This window comes from Aptenodytes patagonicus, chromosome 4, assembly GCF_965638725.1.
Source record: "Aptenodytes patagonicus chromosome 4, bAptPat1.pri.cur, whole genome shotgun sequence".
In the NCBI taxonomy this organism is placed as follows: Eukaryota; Metazoa; Chordata; class Aves; order Sphenisciformes; family Spheniscidae; genus Aptenodytes; species Aptenodytes patagonicus.
This window is the reverse complement of record NC_134952.1, coordinates 50,318,606-50,344,544: the sequence shown is the minus strand read 5'-3', so window position 1 is coordinate 50,344,544 and position 25,939 is coordinate 50,318,606. Positions and strand designations below refer to the sequence as shown.

At 38.5% G+C, this 25,939-nt stretch overlaps 1 protein-coding gene across 1 annotated transcript in view; it reads left to right on the top strand.

Annotated features, from left to right (window-relative positions):
- MND1 (meiotic nuclear divisions 1) overlaps positions 1 to 25,497 on the top strand; it is a 43,142-nt gene extending 17,645 nt beyond the window's left edge. The window contains exons 5-8 of the mRNA XM_076337627.1: positions 4,662 to 4,736; positions 6,570 to 6,684; positions 23,495 to 23,539; positions 25,245 to 25,497. Coding sequence (XP_076193742.1) covers positions 4,662 to 4,736; positions 6,570 to 6,684; positions 23,495 to 23,539; positions 25,245 to 25,351 — 342 coding nt within the window. The 3' untranslated portion in view covers positions 25,352 to 25,497. The remainder of the gene's footprint in view (positions 1 to 4,661; positions 4,737 to 6,569; positions 6,685 to 23,494; positions 23,540 to 25,244) is intronic.
- The last annotated feature ends 442 nt before the right edge of the window (positions 25,498 to 25,939 follow it).

Here is a 25,939-nt window from a genome sequence, read left to right as displayed (position 1 = left end):
TTTTCAATATTTTCAGATTGTTCTTTGGCTGTTAATCTCTGCATTTTTACTCTCTTAGTCTACTTTCTGGCTTCAAATTTTTTTATGTTTCTTTAAAATCTAGAGGAATGCTTTGAAGTACTTTCTCTCCATGCCCTCTGTCAATTCCATTTAAGTTTTTCAGTGGTGGGTTAGGTTTAACATAGGAAAGAAATACACCCATCTACTGCAAATGTCACCCTAAAACTCCTTGAACTGTTTTTGTTTAAGCTAAAAGCAAACAAACCCTTTGCCTCTGGCCTGAAACAAAGCATAGTGAGCTTTGAACCCAAAGTAAGTAACATTGCAAAGTTACAAACAATTAAAAAATGGATGTCTTGAATTCTTCTGTAGTGCCACAGTGAGTGGTGCTCACAATAGCAGTAGTTTTGAATACCATTTTTGGTTGAGTGTTTTGGCTGAAAGAAACTGAGCGTATGATATTTCTCTTTAAGACCATAATGACAGTGGGATAACAGCTGTGAATACTCTTGGTGGTTAGCATATGAAACCTTGGCTTGGTTCTTGTCCAGTGTACATACTCGGGTCTGTGTTTGCATGGCTTACACCAGGTTTGTAGATATTTTAATATGCTAGGGAGACAAGCTACATGTTTGGTGGGATATTGGTGGTTGGAGTGGTTAAGAACGAGGAACCAGAAGGAATATGACCAACCAAAACTTTTGCTGGAGAATAAAAATCCAGTCATGTAGAGCTAGGACAGCATCAGGCAGGTTTTGAGAAGGAAGAGAAATGAAACCTGCTGCTGTTATGTGTCAGGGTTAAACGTTCCTCTTCCAAATGTACATCACCGACTTGCAAAACTGGAACCCTAGTAATAATGCGTGCATAGTGTATTATAAATTACCTGTGTACATCTAATCTGTATCCTTTGATAGAAACCAGACCCCAAGGCCTGTGATGGAACTGATGGTTATCATCAGCACGTAGCACTTGGCACGTGCAAACCGCTGCACATATGTATAGCTAAACATTGTGAGACCTTTGCAAAGTAAGAAGGAACATCCCTTTGGGGGACTTTGGATTGAATTAGTGTTGAAGCTAGGCCAGTGGTCAGTTAATTGACCGCAGTGGTCTGTAAAATTAAAGGAACTGTTTCCCAACTCTTCTGTTTTATAGATGCTAGTTAGTTACTTCATTAATCTGTTGTCTTCTAGGCTCCCACCATGTGTTGCAAACACTGAAAATGCTCTTGGAGAGAATTTTTTTTTACTTTTGAACTTTTAATTATTTAGTCTCCCCTCCTTCTTTGAACAGCTTTCCCCTAGATGACATATTTCCAGCTTTCTTGCATCTTGCTTAATCTTGTCCTGATTCGAGGCAGTCAGACAGACTGGAGACACGAAACTTTCTAGCATAGTAGAATATCTCTTTCTGTACTTGTTTTCCACACCTGGTCAGTTACACTTGTGTCAGAAGGTTGTTCATATGTCAGCCCTGACATCTCTCTTAAGAAACATAGAGTGGAGACAGTAAGCAGCTTTTTCTCCAGATCAATCTCGCTGCTATTGACAGGAGTCAGATTTCTCTGAGTGGTTAATGTTCCTTGAGAAATTATTTGCCAATTCCCTTGAAAAATGTACCAAGATTGCTCCAAGGATTGAAATCTTCCATCTGCTACTGTGCTTCTTTGCAATCAGGCTATTCTATGGCTGGGGAGTGGGAAAGTAAGTCACTGTATTTGGCCAGATGTGATCCTGTGCTGTCATACATACACAACACTTGCAAATTCTGCTTTTTTTTTTTCTTCTAATGCCCTATAACCTGTCATCTGCCATTTGCCCTTACCTCTCAATTAAGTATTGTATCATCTGTATTCATCCCTTCTCCGACTCCTTTATCCTTGCTTGACTGTCTTTCCTTCTTTCATGTTCAGTTATTTGCAGCTGTGTTCCCACCTCTGTATCCAAGCCTTCCCGCTTCTCCCATCGTCATAGATTCCTTGCACAGACCCTGGCCATCTGTTCCTTGCCCTTTGCATCCTTGTCCTATGTTTGTTTTTTCCCAATATCTCGCTTCCTTCTGCTGTTCCTTTCCTTATCCTCATCTTTTATTTGTTGTCATGGGAATACCCACTGTGACTTCTAAATAATACACAAAGAGCTTTGGTTTCATTTTATTTTGTAAATTCTTGATTGTGAAGACGGAATTAAAAAACCAAGAAATTAAAATCTGTGAGAGAAGGAAGCAAAATCTTGAATAAAATTGTATAAAAATCATCATTGCTTTTAGACAGAGGAAGATCATCTAATCTTTTAACCTTGTGGCATGGCAACCTTTCATGTTATGTAGGTCAGAATCTAAGAAATTTCTGTAGTTCTCCGTGTTTGTCATTACTGTCTCTTTCATGATTAAATGCTGTGGAATATAGAGAGCCAAGAAAATAGTAAGATGCCATACTGGGAAACATGCTTCCAAGCTGGAAACCAGCTTTTATGATTTTATTGCAGTTTCCTGAGAGCTCCTTCTGTGCTTCCATTTTAGAGAATGCAGAAACATTCCTAAAGAACTTCATGAATATGAAAAAACAGAGAAAGCAACACCTTAATGCTTTCTGCAGGAGAGGCCATAGGCTTATTCTTTGCGCTTGTGGTATGTGGGCCTAGATAAGCTCCTTGGCTTCTATGCTTCCTCTGTGAGTTTTGTTCCAGAAAAAAAAATCTTTGTTAGGTACGCTGAATGATGTGTGCCCTGGTGTTTGTCTTCCCTGGGCTTCATGAACTGCAAACTGCACCTAAGTACTTGTCCTCTTCTGAACTGTATACTTCTGTTTAGTACGGCATAATGTGGGGGCTAACACAATTTTTCAAGAATTTTGTGGAAAGCCCAGAAAGAGTACTGTTTAACTATCCACCAAAATCAAAATGCTGGTGTACTTCAAGCCACATACTGAAACCCACACTGCCTCTGTGGTTACTTGCACTAAAAGCAATGCGTAAACAGCTGGACGTATTTTTCCCCAAATTATATATGCCTTACCATTAGTGTAATTTCTATATAAACTGAAGAAAAACTAAAACATTGTTTTTAAAAGGAGACCTTCTTGTCTATATGTATGCTCACACATGCATGAACACATGCTTATCCAGAAAGAGTAATTAATTTTTAAAAATTGAGCTATAAAAGGAACCCCTAAACGCAGTGAGCTGCAGTTGGGCTGTGTCCTAATCTATATGGACCATTAATATGGAGTTTCTTTTTACTGTTATGGCTGATCTCTAAGACTTGGCAGTAAGCTCTGCCTGATATTTATTATGCATTTACATTTAATACGTATTTCTGAAAATACAGACTGAACATGAGTTTAAATAGAAATTGAGAAGTGATTATAGCTCCAAAACAGTTCTGTTTGCATTGTATGAATGTGGTCTTGGTGTTTCAGCTGCACAAAAATATAAATGATACGGTTAAATTATTAAGGCTAGGGATTGCAAGAAATATCTAGGAATGCTTTTCCATTCAGTGGGATCATCAGTGAGAAAGGGAATGTGGAAGTAGAGGCTTCACATGAGGGTTTTTGGGGGAAGGCAGAATGAAACATGGGCTCTGACAGCCACCTTTGTCTTCATGATTAGTCTGATATACTAGTTTTCTACCTGATTGGTGCTCAGAACATCTTAAAGCTAAACCAAAGAGCGAGTACTTACAAAGCATACTATTGTTTCTTTTTTTTTCCCTTTCAAATGCAGCAACTAGTTTCCAAACTATATTTTATTAGAAATTTTTTTTTGCATTCTCATTCATCTCATTTAAGGTGCTTTGGCTAATGCTGAGTATTGTGTCCCCGAGGGGCAAGTCATGCATCCTGCTCAGCTAAAAGTTTCCAAAGTGTCTCTGGAAAACTTCCAACTAAACTGGAAGGGCCTGGTTCAAGATGGGTGGCAGGTTAATGGAGAGAGTGCTCTCTTTACAAATGATTCCTCCTGGAGTAACAGGAAAATTGAGAGAGTATTCACACCAGCCCTGTGAGATGTGACTTCTGTGAGATTCCTCTGCCTCAGGCCTGAAGGAAGGGGACTCTGAAGTCTATCAGTGTGAGTGCAGCACAGAAAAAGGGGGCTATGGCTTTACGTGCCTTTGAGCTATAGAGCTTCTATTCACCAGTATGCAAAAGGGATTGGGGCCATGCCAATGGCATACCAGACTTTGGGAAGACTGGTATCAGCAGCTGAGCAGGTGGATCTGCTACAGCTTTTGTCACTGCTTCCATTGAATAAGGAGACCTGGAAAAGGACCAAAGGAAATCATCTAATCCAAAGCCTCCATGTCATGGAGTCCTTTGCATAGAGATGCCAGATTATGGTATGAAATAGGATTTTGGTCCCATGCTGAACATGCAGTACCTAACATGATTATGTGCTACAGGAGTGAAAATTTCTTAGGCTTAAAGTTGCTTCCTGTAATTCTTTTCTGTGATTGAGAGCCTCAGACTTATATTTGGGTGCTTTTGTATTTATTTTGTGTTTATTTTTATTACACAAGTTATAAATATATATCAATTTATATACTTAAAAGTGTATATCCACCTGTTTATTTAAATATATGTCTATGTATATACATTTTATAGTATGTTTAATATGTTACTGAAATAGGTTGATTTTGTTCTTTGTTTCCTTCATCAGTTTGCTGAAAGCAGTCAGAAAAAAGAGGTTTTACAAAAAAGCATCAAGAAATCAAAAATTGGACGTGAAGATACTGTAAGTTGCTTGGGGAGGAGGCATTCCTACCAGGAAATAGGGCCACAAGTATGCACGGTTTGTAAATACTAATGTAGTCATTGGAAATCCATTAAGAATTCAAATACTGGAGATGAGAAAGGGACAGAAAAAAAATCAGATATTAGATTATTTCTTAGTTGGTCATGCACTAATGAGTAAAATATTGACAACTGGTTGCTCCAAGGCTGAAAAAATGTTTGGCTGCTGAAGTCTGGTAATCTTCCAGGCTTTTTCAGATTTAAAGATATCTTAAAACTTGAACTACCCAGAGGTATGTACCAAAGTTGCCAATGGTTGCTGAACTGCCAAATCTAGTAACTGTGAACTTAGGTGTCTGGGGTCTTATTTTTTTTAATCTTATTTATAATCTAGATTTCTAAATTACTGTTCTGAGCAGCTATGTGTAAGCATGGTGCTCTTTGCATGCTGAAGCTGTTAACACTGCAAAATAATATTTAGGCTTCATATTTACCTTACATATGAAGTAGCATATTAGTTAGAAATACTTCATATGGTATTCGAAGCTGCTGATTTGTTTTGAGATGCTCAGTCTAAAGTGGTTTAAACCTCCAATAAATAAATGCATAAACAGGGACGACCAGAAGCTTGCAGGTGGAATTGAATTTTGTAGGAAAGTGCCAAATCTTAGAATCTAAAATGTTTTATAGAAAGGCTCTGGGTTTGACTGTAATCGGGGAATCACAGGCAGGTTTCTCACACAGTTGTGCTTGTCAGGTTTCCACATGGACAGTTCGAGAATTGGGCTTCTCCACCATGTGGCCTGCCCTTGTCACAAGAAGCTATTGGTCCTGGAAATCCTGTTCTGGCTGATGCTTCCAACATTTTGGTTCCGGATTATATATCAGGAAAAAGTCCCGAGAAATCTAGATCGTGATGTAGGTCTCTGAGCAGCTGGCCTCCATACCTCAGCATCTGGAAGCTTTTGATTTTCAATCTGCATTTTCAGAACACGCTGAATCCAGACTGTTGGCAAAAGCACTGGGAATATGGAAGTTTGGGGAAAAAATACAAACACACACCTCAGACTGCTGGGCTGCCATGGAGATTGCCATTGGCTAAAAACCTGATGGGTTACAAACTCATGCTATCTGGCTTTTTTAGGCTACCCAGTGCCCTAGCATGAGTTCTGAATATCAGCCAGTTACAGTGTTTGGCTGTAATTACACACTGAATTAGAAGTATGTGCTGAGCTGGCTATGGGAGAGCTCATGTTGAGTCAGTGTCTGCAGATTCTTATTGATCAACAGAATATTTGAGGTCAATATTGTATAGTCTCCCAGCAAAGACTACCATGTCTTAAATATCTGAATTTATTTTTGAGACCACTGCTCTTAAATGGTGTGGAAAAAAGGAGGAGAAAAATAAATTTAGAGGGTGTTCATACACAGCATCCCAGTTTGTGGAAGTGTGAATGGTAGGTTTTTCTGTAATGCTGTCTTTAAGTACAAGACTAGCACTCCTAAATATCGTTTAACCTTTAAGCCCAACAATTAAGAGATCTGTTTGGAGTTTGTCAAACCATGTCGAGTTCAAAGGTTGTAGAAAATTGTTCTTTTGTTTATCCGTTTTGGCCTTAATTTTTTTTTTCCTTCCAGTTTGTACTCAATATCGTTTAGTGTCACAGAGTTTTGTGTGTGCATAAAATGCTCAACTGGTTCATTGACAGAAAGCAGTAGTGAAAACAGCTTTTAAATTTACGTCTTTTTATTTTTTGAAAAACATTCTGTGCAATAATTACTGATTTTTATTTTTGTATTTTTTTATATCTCCCAACATACTTTGAATCCTCAGGCAGAACGTGCAGCTCTAATAGAGGAACTTGCTGCCCTTCGGCAGAAAAAAGAGCAGCTAAAGGCAGAAGTAGACAAATACAGAGAATGTGATCCAGACGTCATTGAAGAAATGCGTAAGTTGTATATTGTTTAAAGTGAACTTCTGTACAAAAAGGTCTGCACTTCTTTAGCTTAAAATCTGGTATGCAGAGGTAAGCCGAAGAACAGCTGCTTTTCTTTTTAAAGCTGTAAGCAATACAATACAGGTACACTAACCATTTCTTTTCATGTTCCGTTGTATTATATAAGGGAGGTGTGTGTGTGTGTTATTGACATTTACTCTACCAGCAACTGAGCAGTTAACAAACAATCCTAAAATGGAAATACTCTGATGCGTTAGAATTAATATCGGGACCATTCTTTCTAGAACCATATTAATTCTATAACTTCTAAGTGTGCTGAACCCTAGAATGTGAGTAGGAATAGTCATCTCTGGCTCCCATTTGCCTTCAATTCCATGCTGGCAAAACAGGTATCTTTCTACTTACTTTGTCTTGTCTATTTAGAACATAAGCATTTCATTAGAGACACTTAATTGTCACTTATACGTAAGTATGGTATTACACTGTTGACTTACTGTTTGTGCTGTCTCTGACATGCTGGGTTTTGGTTGGAATTTCTAATTCTAATGGAATAGAAGGAATGATGAGTGACTCTAATACTTAATACAGAATTGGGCAGTGAAATGTACTTAATATTCTGATCTTTAGCATGAAAAATGAAGAGCATGCATGAAATTTTATTGAATTTTCTCTACTTCAGCTTTCATGTTTTATTTATTAGGCTCTTACCTTGCTACCCAAACACCACTGCATATTCAGTTGCTGTAATGCCAAAATGCTATTACAGAGTGATGAGGAACAGGCACAGACCTTTTTCTGAGAAGATATCTGACTGAATCTTTCTCTCCTTATTCTTCTAACAAAGTCCACAGCTTTAGAAATGTGCTGAGAGAAAGCCAGGAACATAAACAGAGTTGGCAGCACACCCCAAAATTGGACAGATATTATTTATTTTGAGGGGCTGTGACATTTTTTGTCAGCTGCGTTATCTTTCCCCAAGGATGTAATGGTATGCCAGGGAATAAGCAAACTCGAGACCTGAGGTTAGTTACTGTGCTGTAAATCCCTCGCTGTGTGCTCTCCTGAGGACAAGTAACAGACACGTTCCAGCTGATTCCAGCTGTAAAAATGAATGAAGTTAGGCAGATACCGACAGGAGAGGGATTTGTAGTGCCAGGTATTTAACTGCTGAGATACCCTTACAGTAAGCGTTGCACTGAATGGTTTGAGGAGCCTCTCTTTTGAAGCAGTCGCAGTGAGCATGTTGCTAAATACTAGACATAAGGGGGCAAATCACAGCTTGAACGCTAGGGCAAACTGCATTAGCTGGTAACACAGAGACTAATATCCTGAAAAGAGGGAAAGGGAAAGAAATGTAATTGTTAGTTACTTCAGTCATGCCCTTCTTGCGCTCTCTTTTTTTTTTGTTTTTGTTTTTGTTTTGTTAAAGTGTGTGGAAGCTCCATGTGAGCTTCTGCAATGGAGGGATGAGCATTTAAGGGAGTTGGTGAGGTTAGTCTTGTTGGGCTACCTGTAGGATTCCCAGGGGAATATGCAGTAGTGTTTCGAAAAGAATTTGTCCCTGACCTTTGATTAAAAAGTTTCTGCTTCGTTATATGTTTCATCAGTCATTGTTTCACTGGCAGTGCACATTGTTGCTGGCAATGTATAAATGAATAAATGGTGATGTCAATTTTGGGGACTTAATGTCTTTGTCAAAGCTGAATAGAATTTTACAGGCTTTAAGGGAAAGAGGCGGGGGGGGAAAGGGTTGGGGGACATTTCTCTCATTCCAGAGTGTGGGGAAGTGCAAAGGCAAAACAAGATGCAGGAAGTTATGGTTTTTAGTGCAAGAAGGCAATGGAAGGTGTTCAGCTAGACACGAAAGTTACTGCTGCTGTTTCACAGAATAACCTTATAATCAAAGTTACTGGTTCACAGATTTTAAAGCATTTTCAACTGCACGTGAGTGATATGATTTTCTACTAGCTGTACAATTTAGATAACATAATCCTTGTGATTATTTTGAGTTAAATCACCTGAGCAGATTACTAACTCTAAATTACCTTATTTTAATTTTGAGTCAGAAATCAGAGATGGCTGTTATGTTATATAATTGCACTTTTTTTAAGAGTTGGATTGTTCAATATAATATGTTTTGTAATGGGCAGTTGTCACTTTCTACATTTCGGTTTTCCATCTTCTTCCTTAATGACTTCAACCTGTAAGGAAATCTTTCTGATGCTCAGTATAAAATTTCACTGTATTAATTTCCCATCCCATCTCATAGAGCTGCCTTGATTTTTGTTGTGGTATTTTAGGGGTGTATCAAATTGTCATCTGATTTCAGTGACCTTCAAATTTGGTGAATGCTTTGCTATGCCTTTTTAATTGCTCTTTCCCTCAAAGGAGTATTGCAGAAGCAAACCTATTGTACAGTGATGAGCCTCATTAAAACACACACACACACACACTAATTCCAGGGTCAAAACAAAGTTTGGATGATTCATAGCAAATAATCTGAAGACTCAACTAAAAGCTGAACATCTGTCTTGCTTCCTGAGTCTTGTGGTGGGAAAGTCATGTTTGACCGTTTAACTAAATATACTATAATGCATATTCACAAGGGGGCAAATCAGAATACTACATACTAACTCTGTTTTTTGCTGACTTCACTGCTTGGCCTTTTAATATCAATAACAAATGTTTTGCTATAAGTTTTGGCTTAATTTCCTTGGCTTTTATATTAGAGAGCTGAAGTATAAACTCTAATGCCTTCCCAAGTTTACAGCATTTGAACGCAGAATTTCAGTATTTGTATGTAACAATTAACTACAGTAAATAGCAGAAGAAACAAGATTTAGGGACTGACCACTAGAGGAAGCTACATAATAGTCTGGTCTTGTGGATATTTTTGGATAATTCCATTTTACAGGTCGGGTATTGTAAAAATATATCTAGAATTGCAAAATACATGGATTTCTTCCAACGACCACTGCAGTTCAGTAGTTGAAGCTTGTCTTTGCCACTTGGAAATGTTGTTTAAGCCATCTTGTGTGAGTTAGGATTGAGTAATAAATTCTTCCTCAACATTAAAGGCAATAAAACTGACAACAGTCATTGGAGGTAAAAAGAAATAATAAATACTGTGATTTTATACTTCTCTGTTAAACTTGTAGTCCTGCTTCAGCTGGCATGGGACAGAGCCCTTGTTTCTCAGCTTTGAGGCAGATTTTTGTAGGCTGGAGGGTATTCTCATGGGAAAGCAGCCATTGTAGAGAAGAGATTCTCTATTCCTCTAGGAGAAAGGCTTATATGATGTAACGTGTATGTACGCAAAGTTGAATACATGCAATGCTGCTAGATTCCCTAAAGATTATGGTAGAGGACAAAGGCATGGAGAATGCAAGTTTTCAATAGTTCATAATTTATCCAGATTTTCATAAGGCCAACATAAAAAGCTCCACGTAACATCAAGATTAACCTGCTGCATAAGTTTAATTCTTTCTGCCCACCAGAAGGAGATGTTAGGGAGCTAATAAAATTTTCCTGACAATTAGTTTTATAGAAAGGTTTGTCTGGCAGCCTAAGTGTATAAATAATACTGATTTTGCTCTGAGTTGTTGGCCAGCTTGTAACTGGAAACAGCTAAACATTTTCAGTGTTCACTGTAAAATAAACATTTCTAGAATTTCAAACTTCTTCCACTATAATTAGAGGAGTGTTGATTTATACTATATTAAAATATTGTTGGGTCTTAGCTATTTTTTTCACAGTAGCCATGCTTTGGTTACTTTGTGTCTTTGCATAGGACAGTAATCTCAGAAATAGTTACATACTGACTGAAGTGTCTTCCGTGTGGTATGATTGCTGATATTTATGGAGCTGATCTTAGATGTTGCCTGTCAGCATTCCTGTTTTATTTAGCATGTTTTTAGAATGTCCAATTACTGATAATTTTTATGTCTTAGGCTTTTACCTTTAAAATAGTGATCTGAACATGTCTACACAAACTGTATTCTCAAAAATTAGCAAACTGCTAGATACAACACATGTAATGTAGCAATTTTGGTGTAAACCTTTTTACTTCTGCTCTCTTTATTTATTTTTACCCTGTAGCAAGAGGTGTAAGTGGTTCGGGTGGACATGATTTCAAAGCACAAATATCCAGATAGTTATCCCTTTGAATCTCCGAAAGTGTTATCTCAGAGGCATCACTGCCAGTCCAGTTCAGGATTAGATTATTTTCTAAAACTAATACTTACATGGCTGTGTGAAAATAAATTTGGGGAAAACATCCAGACCTTACTGAATACCATAAAAATGTCATGCTATATGTAGTATGTACTTCCAAGTGTCTTTTTTCATTGTAGATGCTTCAAAAATTTCTAATTCTGATGTGTCTAAACACTGAAAATTTCAGCTTGACAAACTGTTGTGAAGAATTATATCTGGGTATACAGACAGTATGAGAAAATAGTTCTGGGTTTACCAGTTTCTTCATTCATCTTAATATCTTGAGGCTGAATGCTGAAAAGGTAATGTTGATTTAGCTGCTGGATTTTGTGGGGTACACTGTTTGGGGTTTGGGGTTTTTTGGGGTTTTTTGGATTTTTTTTTGTTGATACACCCAGCTATTATGTTCTAACTGTTAGGTTCAAATCAATTTGAAAATGTGTTATGCATACAGATGTATTTAATGTTACAAAAACTTAGTACCATGTGCTAGATTCTTTTTGGAGTTTCTTACTAATGCTGGGAATAGTCCCTGTTCCCAGAGGGGGAACAGTAGTGAAGAAATGAAATGAAGATTAGACTATCCTGGCTAATGGAGAGGCTTTAAAATAGGTTGCATCAGGTTTACTCAAAATTCATCAAAACGCTGATCATTTACAAAATGGTTTAATGGGGTTTCTTTTATATTTTGTGGGAAAGACTGTTGTTCAGAAAACATATCAGAAAGGTTATTTAAAGAGCTCTGTCAGTGCTTTCAGTTAATGAACTATTAAATAGCTATTTTTATAAATGTAATGATTCACTTGGAAAAGTGAATGTCTACAAATAATTTTAAGCCCCGTCTAGGTGCCACCAAGATCAATAGGGTACAAATCAAGCCTGTAGAGAGTGTTTGTTTTTTTTTTTAATCACTTCTAGATCCAATATGTTCAGCTTGCAGTTAAGAGGATGTTTTCTAGCTACTGACCATGAAATATGCACCTGGCATCTGAGAGGCAAACTGTGCTTTTTATGGTTTATGCATCAATACCATTAACAAAGAGTCTGCAATTAGAAATTAGTCATTCTATTGAAGTTAGACTAGTGTCTCCACCCACACTTACGTTAGCCTTAGAGGGTTAAACTAAGCTTTCTTTGGAGTGAACCAGACACTTGCTTAAAAGTACATAGAAAATAATAGATTTAAAAGCAGGCATCCCTTTTTTTACTTATACAATTCTCTGAAAGATGAGACTATTTAATGTATTCATCTCCTGAAGATCTGGATGAGGATATGACAGGAAATACGTGCATGAACATACATTGTCTAACTTGTGGGCTATCTGCTACTAATAAAAACAAAACCACAAAGCTCACCCCCCCCCCTTTTTTTTTTCCTTTTTCCTCCTTCACCATGGAGTACCAGAATGTATATAGATGTGCACTAGTAATGAAAGAACACATTTACTTGACTAATTGCATCAAGCTAAGATTTTTTTTTTCATGCTTCCCCCGCTCCCTATACTGTTCTTTGAATGGCTTGTCATTTGGTTGAAAAGTTGGCAAATTAAATTACCTGTTCAAAAGCTACATTAAAAGACAAAGCACAATGCTTTACCAAAACTAAACATAACTATTCCTGATTCTTTCTAAAAATTATAAATGTACTTGTATGTAATCATAGTTACACGTAGTAACAGTAAACATAAATTTTAACGGTTAAGTAAAGCTGAAAAAGGAACAGGGTACTAATGAGTGGAATTACAAATGTATACTTGATCACTAACACTCAAAGCTCCTTTGGTAATCATAGCATAGCGAGAAGGAATTGCAAGTTGAAGCAGTGTTTCTGCTCCTTTATCTTCATTCCTTCCAATTTTCTTTTTCTCTTGAAAATCAAGGGAGGCTTGTTTGCAGTTCAGTTATTGAAAACGCTTGCTGGTCCTTCGATGGAGGAAACACTTGCAGAGCAGAATCTGGCTGTGATTACCAGCAGCCATAATGTGGTAGGTTTAAAGACCTTCCCTGACAAAAGTAGGTTAAAGAGTTCCCACCTTGGCCCTTCATTCCTGCGCTGCAGTTCACCAGTGATAACAGCAAGTGAGTCAGAGTTGTCAGCTCAAGTTAGGAACTGATGGTATTTATATCCTTGTCTTGTGGTGGACTCTCCTCTGGTCTTTGAAATCTCACTTTCCACCAGACAGTCTGTCTGATGAAGTCTTTCGCTGCTTTCTTCAGAAGGCTTTCATACATGTTGTAATTTGTCATGCATCTCCCAGAATTGTCTGTCTTGTGGTAGTTGCCCTGAAGAGCAACGAGGGATCCTCTGACCAACTAGGAGCACATCAGGTGATAAATTTTCAAAGGGTATCTTCCTGAACTCTGCAATGAGTTGAACTGTGTAGAAAATAGATTTGGAAAGAACTGAATGAGAGAGGAACAGGAGTAGGTAAATGGGTGAGCAGCTTCTGGCACTTAGAAAGGAGAAAATAACAGCCATGAAGAATAATGAGCGAAGGACCACCAGGACAGACTGCTGCAGCTTAAGATGCATCAGCACATATATTTCTAAGGCGCAAAGCTTAAAGTGAACTGTGGGGCTTTTGACTGAAGCTGGGAAGCTGAAGTTCAGAAGGGTCATTTGGCTTTCAGCAAAAGGCCCTAATTCTCTCTGTTTCAGGTAATTTATCTGTCTCTGTGTTTGGCCTAAAGTTTGGACTCCAGCTAAGAGGTTACTCTGCAATGAAAAACTGTCCTAAATGTTTAAACACATGCATAGGTGTATTTTTATACCTCAAACAGATTCTAGCAAGATTATTCTTCTTGGAGACCTTCAACTTATGCCAACTTGCTTAGCCGGCTAAAATGCAGCTTCATTTTAAAGCAAAAAAAAAAAAAAAGAACAAATTTTAAAATCGTTTGTCTTTTGTCAGTGGGGTTTTACTTGGACACTCAGAAAAGAGGCAGTTGGATGATCAAATCTTTAGCTGACATGTAACACCCTGCTTAAATAAACTGGCTACTCTGGCAAGTTACTTTTTCTCAAACGGGAAAGCTCACAGGGCTTATTTTTGTTCTTTCTGTTTATTTTGTTTCTTGTTTGTTTATATTGGAATGGCAGAAAAAATATGTAGGGTGAGAAGCAGACAGGTGAAATATGTGGGAATAATTTTATTGTCTGAGCCAGTAAATCTTTATGGCAAAAGTTGTTGAGCTGCTTAGGAATGGTAGACACTTGATAAAATTTGTGATGTGGAAAATGGCTACTTGTAACTACATTTATGATACTCCTTGATTTAGAAATGAATTGGCAGCAATCCATTTGGCCATGTTTTAAAGCTGTGAAGAGAGCATCAAATGGAAGTAATCTATAGATCATATATATAAGAAACAAAAAGGCTTTTGTGGAGTGATTATTTTGTTTCTCTCTCCCAGCGTTAGACCTGCTAGGTTAGTTGTGTATTGAACCATTCATTCAGACTGTTTTGATAAACTTATGGTGATGTTCAAAGGGATTTTTTAAGAAAATACTGGTTTATATATTTTCATGACTTCCATATGCAAAATGAGGTCAGGAAAGGTATTGTGGATTTTTACTTTGTCTTCAGTGCTAAGTTGCACGACTGACAAATGTAGTCTTCCCTGGCCTTGTTCAAAAAAATGTGTTGCCAATCTCATACGTTAGGAAATCTCCCGTATGTTGTGGGATGGTAGAATATGTTTTCCTTATGGGTTTATCTAGATTAGGACCATATATTATCAGTGTATATTCCTAATATAGATACCTTGTTCTGTGCCATTTAACTGCAGACATTTTGCAGGGCAGGTTGTGTGAGTGCAAGACTAATCTTGGCACTGATCATGTATTTGAGAGTACTTCCAATGTTTTTTCTCCCCTCCTCACTTTAACATCTTATGAGCTAGTTTCACTGGAAAGAACAGGATATCAGGAAAAAAAAAATCTGGAACAGAGAAACAATTTGGAAATGCCTAAATGACACAGAGGTTTTGTCTTTGCCACTGTAAGAGACCTTTGTAGATTGGGAGAAGTTTGGTGTTTTGACTCAGTTTTGCATGATACTGTGGTAAGGAAACTAGGGAAGCACAATCTTGATGAAACTGCAGTAGTGTGACTCTCGAACTACTTCATAATTGTACTCAAGGTGTATTCATTAGTAATTCAGTATCAGAAAGGGAGCTAGAATCCATGAAGTTCTAATAGAGTCTGTCATGTTTGTGCATCTGCTCAGTATTTATATTAATGAGCTGGATAATAGAATAGAAGATATGCTGTTACATTTGCAGATGACGAAACTAAAAGAGACTGCATGAACAAAGGACAAGGTGAGATTTCAAAATAAGCATGACAAATTGCAAAATTCAGTGGCAAACGTAAGGACGTATACGCATTCAAGGATATTGTGTTACGTAAATGATCTGGAGCAGGTAGTTAAGGGTGGAGGGTTTGAAAAGATATCAGGGTTATATCAGTAAGTTTACAGGTTGAATATAAGACATGTTTGTTACAAAAAGCGAAATCGCCATACTGAGAAACAGAAGTATAGCCAGCAATGAGATGTATGAAATATCTTTCTACTCAAGTTGGCATTAGTGAGGCTTCAGCTGTAACACTGTGGTGTTGTCGGATATCCTACTTGAGAGGGATATAACTAACTAGGGAGAACTCCGAGTAGAACAAAAAGACCTGACATCGAGTATCCACATTCTAGGAGAAAAAAATTTACAAAAATAGGGCTCAAAAGAAGATTGCCCCTGGTGGGTTTCACTTATTTATGTCTCCTTCAAAAAAGGAAAGGAATAGCCTGTTGCTCAGGTTCATGGAGAACTCAGCAGTAAGTAATAGCGTTAAATTGCAGGGGGAAAAAAGCGTTAGATGAAAAGCTATTCTAATGATGACAATAATCAAACGCAGAACTAGATTGCCTGGGAAGGTTGTAAAAGCTCTAACACTGGAAACCTTAAAAACATGCTGCAAACACCTCAGAAGTGGCCTAGGTAAGGTTGGACATGCATTGAGTCATGGGTACAGAGACTGGAGGACCTCCTGCGATGCTTTTCAGACACTTCTCTGCAACTTCTGTGCCACAGGAGGTGTGCAGCAGAGTGACATCCTGAACTGGACAAAAACCATAGTGCTCTGGGATGGGCCTCCTTGCGAAATGCAGTTCAGCTGCAGTTTGCTGTGGGTAAGGAGTACAGAGCTTTTACTAGTAAATGAAGTGGGAAGGGAGTTGTTGTCCACTGAAAGAAAAACAAAGTGTTGTTAGGGAGCCCTGAATCAGAAAGCTGGTGTGTTTGCTTCCCTTTTGTAAGCACATAGCTTCCCTCTGTTCTTTGGATAAGAATAGATGTATTTTAGTTATGCAATGAAGATTTCAGCGTGGGCTTTCAGGTAGAATATTTGAAAGGTAAATGGTCTTTTTCTGTGGGTACATGAATGCAGTAAACTTAAGTGCAAGAGCTAGCAAGTGCAAGCACTCTATTTTGCATAGAGGAATCTTTTGGTAGCAATTCTGACAAATTCTGTTGGACGTTTTTCGAAGAGACACTGTGCACATGCTGATGAAATTTGACAGTGTGACCTTTTCATGTGGGACAGAGGGAGCTTTTGCTGATGGGACTTGACACTTTTTCAAACACACTAACAAATATCGCAGACCCTTTAAAAGCATGTTCCCAGAGATGTGGATCAGCTTATTAGTAGCTTTACTATGCACTGCCATGTCTCACCATATAGACAAGACTGGCACTATGTTATATATTTGCTCAGGTTGATTTTCAAGTATATATGTGTGTATATATATGTATATATATACACACACACAGAGCTGTAGCAACAGAAACGCTAATTTAATTCATATACCAAAATTTCTTGAGTATTTTTCTATCACAAATGGCTTATTGTATTATGCTCTATGTTTTTCAAAATAGTTGTAGATCAGTAGGTAGGATTCATAATCGTCACACTTTTCCTTGTAGTTCTGAAACTTTATTCAGAGTCTAAATGTAAAAAGAGATACTCCTTTTTATTTTTTAGTAATATGTCAGTATAAATAGTTTTTTTAAATTTGTGATGTCATTTAAATGAGAAATCATATCTAGGGATTGAGTTGAATTTAGTCATGAATTCTGAAGCATTGTGACTTGTTGATTAATATCATGGGGATAAGTGTTCTGTGGGATACTGGAGTATGGGGGAAGAATGATATGTTATTTTGGATTCAAAGGAGTTGACAGAATTCTGATATGCTATCACTCTTCCACACAAGAGCTCTTTATTCTGCTTATAAGAGGAAACACCTCTTTGGGAAGCATGGGGGAAGGTAAAGATTGTATATAGTGTAGAGGTATCTGCCTAATACTTGGTTACAAAACATTCTTCTAAAGCTGTTCTTGCGATGTTGTGAGTTACCCTGTTGACAGTGTTGTAGACTACTTAGTCTCAAAGATACTCAAATATGGACTTTAAAGAAGCCATTTGATCACATCATTGCCATGAGCAGTCTCCAATGGCAAGCTACAGTCTCCTGATCAGGGTCTCTGGTGTCAGTTTGTGGATGGACGTCAGTAGGAGTTACTAGGCAGTTAGCTTTTGTACTCTCTGTGGATGACAGGTGTATAATTTCTGTGTTCACCTTCTACCCTGGCCTTTAGAGACAGGCTCTTTATTTGCATGAGATGTTTTCATTAATGGGAAAGATTTTGGAAATTGTGCATCACAGGATATTATAATGATGCTTCTCCAAGGGAGAGAGGTAGGGAAACAGAAATCTGTCACAGTGTGGTGACAGCAAGGTAAACAAGGTTTCTGGAAAGTGAGGGCAGCCTGTGAGCAGGAGAATGGGTAACTCTGCAGAAGGCAATGGATAATCAGAGTCATTGGAGATTCAAGTTCACGTACTGTTCTTATGGTAGTTGCCATTTTTCATATTCAAATTCAGTCTATGTGGATGCAGAATTATTACTGGAATTCAAATCCACCTAATGCAATTAATTTACCCTGACCAGTTTCATGAGAGAGATTGGGAATCTTTGGGCTAATAATCCTCACTGGCCCGTGAGAACAGTTGCAGCTGTTCTTTGCATTTCATGCAGAAGAATTGCTATTCACGCTGTAAAATTACTCCCTCACACACATGCTGAAGACTGCAGTTGTATTCTGCTTGTATCTGCTATCAGCCCCACAGGTTGATGGGTGACTGTCTCCTTGAAAAGGTGCTCGTTCCCTCTGCAGTCATGTGTTTTTTAAGTGAGGAAATCCATACAATTTTCTTGTGGCATTAGTTGTGGTAGGTCAAAACTGGCACCAAACTGTGCTAGTTTTATAAATATAACTAGCTTTTGTTATTCTGTAGAAACAGAGGTTCCTGGACCTGCAAATTTTGTTTACACGTAAAAACATTGCTTACAATAATCCTTAAAGTTATCCTGAAAATACCAGAGTAGAAGCTAGGAGAGAAAAGAAAGCTACAGCTCTTTCTTCATTTCCAAGTCTATAGGTGGTTGTGAGCTGGTTCTGGCTGTTGATGTTTTTAGTATAGCTGTTGGAGCTGGAATATGTTACATTCTCAGTCCGACTTTGAATACTATTCAGTGACTGCTTCCTTAGTATTCCTTTAATGATATGTGCAGGACTTAAAAAAGCTTTTTTAAAGAACCTGAAAGTAGGTTTGGAAAATGTTTGTGAGGAGATGGTGGTGATTGTTGCTATGGCAATTGCTTTTCACCCGTGGAAGTGTCTGAAGTCTGATAGAAAGACTAACTTAAGTCTCCTGGAGCATATATTTTGTGTTGATGAGGCATGTAGTGGTCTTCCCCTCCTGTGGAAATATTTGAGGCTTCAACAGTTTTTGTGCATTCCAAAATGGAATGCAAATAGGACCTTTAATTCCCACCACCACCCCTTCCAGGAAAAAAGTGAGTGAATTTGGGGGAAGGAGGAAAGGAAAGAGGAGAGGCTGTAGTTCTGCAGTATGCTGAGAATGACTGTAGGGCTTCCTGTGTCAGATCAAAAACAATGTGTCCTGACCGTGCTAAGATTTGAGCCAATATATATTGCCAGTTCAGATTTGTTCAGAAACATTGCTGTGTTAACATTTTTGTGTTGCTGGCCTTCACTCCTGACCAGGTGCTGTCCATTTGCTTTAGAAGGCTTCTTACTGCACCTCCTACAGCTGTCCACACACCCTTTTGTCAGGTCTGTCTCCTGGCCTGCTCCTGAATCCCTGCGGGTCACTGGTAGAACGTCACTCGCCTGCATTAAAAAGCATGTTTCCAACCCTTCCTCACTTTCTTTTTAGACAGTCATTGCTGCTGGGCCTTCCTTTCCCTACCTTTGCTTTCCTCTAAGGGGATACAAGGGCTTGTCCCTGTGATAAGGACAATCACAGATGCTTAGGGTAATGGTTCAGTTCCCAGAATCTGGGCTTTTTGAGTTCCCTGCAGTTCTCCAGAGATACCTCGGGTTGAGGGAAGAAGAGACTTCCATAAGGACCAGTCAAAGCTAACTCTTTGACCCTTAGCCTTTCGGGCATGTTTCCAGGTGTGTTTTGCTAACATAACAGACTAGTGTTGCAAGCCATGCTGCTCCTGGGCCCTGCATTGCTGTATGCACAGTGGTTGCTTTTGTTCAGTTCAGAAGAGAAAATGCAAGCTTCCGTTTCCCTGCTTAGAAAATGCCAAGTGTGCTTGAAATTGGTCAGTGGAGGATACAGGTGTGTGTCTCAGCCAAGTCAATGACTTTGTATCCTGTAGGCATGGGAGCAAGAAAGTCTATTGATGCAGTCACGCAAATTGGTGAAATAAATATGTAATGTCCAGAGCAAATGGATTACTCTGTTGCTTCCAGACAGCAATTGTATATATTGTCAGCCTATGTGCAGATGTATAGATAGAAAGTAGAGCGTAACTAGGGCCTAATAGTGGTAATGAGAACATCTGGAAGCATCTGGAACGTATGTTGTCTCCTGTATTGCTCACCTCTCCTGCACATTTGGCCCTTTTGTTGTCTTGCACAGCTTCCATACTGGAGCACTATTTAGTAGCTGCCAAAAATCAACTTCTGATAGAGCAGCTGTGGTCAGTGGGAGGATCAGCAGGACTCCAGCTGAGCTTGCGTCCCAATGGTTGTGGTGGTTTTGGCAACTAGCCAGTTGCCCTCAGTGCTGTCTCTGAGTTTCTCCTTTTTACAGTTCCCACAGTTCGTGTCCTGATTATTCTTTGGTGTATACATTTTTAAGTTCCCATGTTATTGTCTTCTTTAGGTCTTAAACTTTCTTTTTCACTGCAGTCTTAAAAACCAGGAAGCCAATGGCTGTATGATCCTGTGGAGCTAGAGAATAGGCAATCAGAAGTAGCGTGACTTTGAGTTACATCAGTACACAAAGTAGATGTGTCTAGGGGATGTCTGTTTTACTACTCCTCCTTTCCCTCACCCACCATGCATGTTCACATACAGATGATGCAACCAATGAAAGTTCCAACAAGCAACTATAAAAGGTTTCTAGAAAGTAGTCAAGGTGCAGATTTCTTCATTTCTCTCGGTTCCTGTGATGGACTCGGGGGCCTCTGGAAGATGCTGGTGATGATGCAGATGTAGCTGGTGTCTTCAGGTGATGCAGGTCCATAACTGCCAATACCTGTTTCTCCTTCCTCTTTCAGGCATGGTGTTGGATACAGCAGGCAGACAAGATCCTGCAGTGGAATTGTAGGCGAGAGTTGAGCCTGATCCCGAGGGACTTCAATCTTGCCTTTAGATAGCTAAATGCTCAGCCCATATCCATGAGTTAACAGCTGAGGTGATGGCATAGTAGTTTCTGGAGAATGGATGAGGTGCGTTTCCCTCACCCCAAATTGAAAAAAGAAATGTGAGTGGAAAATTTAAGTGAAGGAATTAGTGGTTAAGCAGACTGCAGTGCCATCCTGCAGCAGTGGCAGTGACAGTCTCACTTGATGACAAGAGACAGTGCAAGCTGTCTTGATTGCATGAGCTTGCTCAGGCTGGACGTGAGGAACATGTGGGTGCCTTGAATTTGCGAAGCTAGCTGACATTGCTGTTGATGCAATATGCCTGATGGTCTAAGCAACTTTCAACATGGCAGAATAAATCCATACCTGCATCCCTGTGGTGCTATCGTGTACATGTGTGTGTGGGCCAGCCAGTGTAAATGGGAAATCACAAGCAGCAAACACTTGCCCCGGCCTCTTGTGGATGCATTTCCTGGAGATGTCACATGCCTGAGGCTTTACAAGTGGCTCTTGTTTCCCCAACCCTGAGCCCGCTGGCAGCAGAGTAATGTGGGGAATGTGTGTTCCCAGCCTCTGAAGGACTGAGGCAGCCTCTTCTTTGATATTCAGCCAGATTGTCTGAATGTCACCTTCCCCATCCTGAAGTTCTGTCTCCACTTGTGATCCTCCCACACTTCTACCATGACACTTTGCTGCCAGTCTGTGATCAGTTCGAGCTGGTGCATGGAAAGAATGACGTGGTTAAAGTGTTTCTTCATTTTATTTGTATAACTTTTACTCTCAGGAGTGTCTTTTGTTGGTTTTTTGTTGTTATTTCTCTACTATTTAAGTCATTGAAGGCACTGCCCACTGTGGGATTTCCCCGTTACAGCTTTCTCCTCTTCCTACCATGATTTCATTTTTAGCCACAGCTCGGTTACAGGCAGCCACCGCCATTTTAACCACCCTGTTGCCCAACCTGTATCTGTTGGTCACCTCAGCCTTTTCTTTGACAGAAGTAAGAAATCACATTTTTAAAACATGATTGCCTGTGTGTATTTTAACACACATAAACAGTGTTTGAAGGGTGACAACACACCATGCTGCTGCTATTTTTTTTTTTAATGTACTGTACTGTATGGTCACTGTGCTTTAAGCACAGGGCTGCGTACTGAAAGCTGCAGGAACTTAGAGCTGCTGTGTGATGCAGAAGCACAGGACTCAGCTGGCTGGCTGCTTCCAGCAAAGCAGAGGTTTCTGCTGAGACCTGGCAGGTGCTGTGGACTAGGTTGGCTCACCTGCCATCAAGATGCTGTCACCTTGCAGCTCTGGATCCGTGGAGTTTAATACTATCCTACTTTTCCCCCCCTTCATTTCAAACTTCATTACTTGGAGTCAAACACAGCTTTCCAGTTTTACTCTAGAGTTTCAGAAAAATGCTGAGTGAAGTATCACAGCTAACACATTTAAAATCTTGACCAGCGAAAGCCCTTACTTTGCAGACTTGCTTTATGTAGTGTTAGGTAAAGTATTGTTCAAAATGCCATTGGCTGCCAGTACGTTGTCAGAGTGCTGCCAGTCATGGAACTGAACGAGTGGGGGTGGCAACAAGCAGTCAGCAAAGGACATAAGGAATATCTCTCTCAAGCTAGGAATAATTTGAATTTCTGGTGTATGCAAACAAGCAAAAATGCCATCTTCTCACCCACTCCCTTTTTTTTTTTCCCCCCATCTTTCTTTTTTGCTTTTCTTCATGCTATGCCCAAGCTTTCTAATTGTAGGCCACTTCTAGAAACTGCACTGTTTTTGAAACAGGGTTTTACTCTGATTAAAACGTTTTTCAGATCACTTACTGAAGTATTAAGGGTAGAATAATGAGTGCTTAGCTTCCTGTGTACTAGCAGATGATTTTTCAACATAATTTAATTTTGCCTGAAGCATAATCTTTATAACAATGGATACCTGATCATATATTCACTTCTCAGTACCCCTGGAGACAAATTTCTTGCTGACCATTCAAATGAGTATTATCATGCAAGTACTAACAAGACTGACTGGAAATAACTAAGTTATGTGTAGGCGTGAGAACCGTAATGATTCTGATAAATTCCCACGTTACAAACCAACCTGCTTGATTTGATTCAGTACTTATTTTAATGGGAGCAAGGTGATCTAAGAGGAATTTTTCTTGATACTGTTTTGCCTCATGGAAACTATATAAAAGCTATTTGTAGTAATGGTAATTTACTATTATGTATGTACATCTGGAGCGGTGGTAAGGGAGGGAAGCCGAGTTTAATAACCAGGAGCATTATTTTGTCTTCATTTCATTGAGGAGGTTCTCAAAGCCCGGGAGACCTTCCAGAGCTATATGATAAACTTTTGGATTAATGTGATAGACTGCTACCCTTGTCATTTTCCTTATCTATATAGAGTCATGCATACCTATGTGATGGATTACTTACGTATAGAGAGGATTATAAAGTATTTTCCATCTTAGTTGCCTCCAGTAGCTTCAGGCCATGTATCTAGTTCCAATCTCTGTACAGACAATTAAGCCCCCAGGCAAACCAAACTGGGATTATTTTATTTTAAAATACCTTTTAGAAACTCACAGTTGTTCATATGGTATCTTTTATGTTCCTTTGCTCCTGTTTTTCTTTAACTTAGCTTTGTGCTTGCTGGAACCTTAAAAGCATAAACCAGAAGAAGGGTTTGGAAGCAGTAGAATAACTTACTTATATTGTGTGGTGCTCTAAAAATGACATCAATAAAAATTTAATCTCTGTGCCTTGAAACTATTGTATGATTTTACTCTGATGTGTGCTTTTTTGTTTGTTTGTTTTCTTCTCTATTTCAGGCAAAACAAACAAAATAGCCATGGAGGCAGCCAATAGATGGACTGGTGCGTGTGCATTTATATTGCTTAACACAGCTTCAGACTAGAGCAATTTCAGTAAAAGACCTACTCATCATTAAGAATTTTAAATTTAATTAGGACTTGATGTAGGATAGCCCTTACTTATAAAAACATGCAGAAATATATTTTGCTTACAAATCATCATGATTAAAAAAAAAATACATTTTCTCAGTTTAGTTACTGAATGTACTTCACATCACATAACATATTTGTTCTTCTGGTGCAATCTTGCACACCGTGTTAAAACCTGCAGCTCATTTTCTTGGTTGAGTTAAAATCTGTTAAGATGAGGAAAACATTAATCGAAAGACACAGGAAATGGTGGTGTCCAGGTATTCAGAAAGTTTCATTCTTCTTTTCTGAATTTTTGTCTGTTTCTAAAGGGTAGAATGCTTTGTGGAACCTTATGATGGATGCTAATATAAAGTAGGTATTTCTAAAACTAATTCATCAGCTTTGACATGCAGGAAAAATGCTGCACAGTTTTGAGGAAGGTTACTGTGATAACGCTTGTATGGAAGTTGAACTCAATTTTCTGTTGTTGCTTAGCTTTGCTATATTGCTATATATTTCCATTTTGCAGAGCAAGCAATATGTATGTCCTTACTTTTTTTTAATTATTTAGAATATTGTTTGTAATCTTTTTGTTTAGAATTCATCTACTACTGATGGACTGCTCACTATCATCGGTTATGCCAAGTGCAGCAGGATATCGTTGTCACAGTCTTTTGACTATTATTATTTTATATCTTCATTTGCACTGGGTTGCTCACTGCATATGGGGAAATAAAGTTATGTATTTGAAAATAACTTCTGGGAGTACTGTTGTCAGGGCTTTCTACTGTTGATGACAGGCTGTTGTTCTCAAGGTCTTGAGAGAGTTAAAGGAACTATGCCGCAGCCTGTAGAAAGTACTTTGCTGTTTAATTAGACAACTAAGTTATATGCTGTAGCATATTTTTCTTTTGAAGAGACGGTTTTAAAACCAAATGTCTGATGGTTAAAGAAGAGAAAATATTTCTAAGGTGTGCAGACACAGAGAACACTTCCTGTCTTAAGGAATGCTGCGATTTATGGGTGTTAGCAATGAAGTAGTGAGTTTCAATCAATACTGCAGTGAAAAATGATGTTACATTGAAGAGAATGTACATGCTAAAATAATAGTAATGTGATGCTAAAAGAGAAATGCTGACTAAAATAAAGCTACTTGAATGTCTTTTTTTTAACTTTCAAACAAAACGTACATTATCTGAACAAACATGCAGGACTAGAAAGGACCTTGTAGTTAATTTGAATCTGATTTTCGCAGTTGTAGACAGGCACACAGTAGGTGTCTAGTTGAAAGAGGACCTATAAAATACTTACTATGCATATTCACACTTTCCTCATCACTCTATAGCAGGCTTACACTGTAATTGTAGCTTTCAGTCTTCTCACAGAAGAGGAGCAAGAAAAGATAAAGGTAACCTCAAAAAAAGATGACATACTTTACTTAGTACTGAGTAAAAGTATATCATTAGCAAAAGCCTCCCGTTTTCTGTTCTAAATCTACTTTATAATGATGTTCCTCACTATGTCCCTTTTTCATATACACAGAGAGAGTGCAAATAGAAGGATTTTGTTGTAGCCAAGACTATAATTCATGCTTTTCTAAACATGAAAATCTTAATGGTTTTCATTCTGTTTACAGATAACATCTTTTCAATAAAGTCCTGGGCCAAACGTAAATTTGGATTTGAAGAGAGCAGAATTGACAAAAGTTTTGGAATCCCAGAAGATTTGGATTACATTGATTAGTGTTCAGCAGTTGATGGCTGACACAGTTGTACATAGTTTGTTAAATATTCTCGGTTGGCATTTAAATGTGTGTCTGAATCCTCTCCAAACAACTGACCACCCTTTCATTTGCATTTTTTGTTCAAGTTAATAAAATTCTAAAAATATTTGTTGCATTTCCTTTTTTTCCTTGTACTTCCAGAGGGACAGTAAATTGCTTGGTTACTTGTGTGAGACAGACTAAGAATGGACAGGGGTTATAGGGAATAATTATCACAAAGTCCTGAGACTGGTTTTCACTCTTCTTTGCTTAACTGGGAGTAATACTAAGAACTAGAAGCTCCAAGGATTTATGTTCGAACACGTTGAAGACCTTGTCCCCTGTTATTTCCAGTCCAATATGGAATAGAATGAATTTTCCCCTCATCTCAATAATGAAATACAAAAGATGCATAATCCGTTAATGGAAATCACGGAGACAATAAGGATGTGAGTAGAAAGGCTGAGGTCTGATTTCAAGTTGCTCTTTATTGTGTTGCTAGAACTGCTTGTAAGTTTAGTGACAAAATTTTGTTTGTTGTTGGAAAATACTAGTTTATCAGAGCTAAA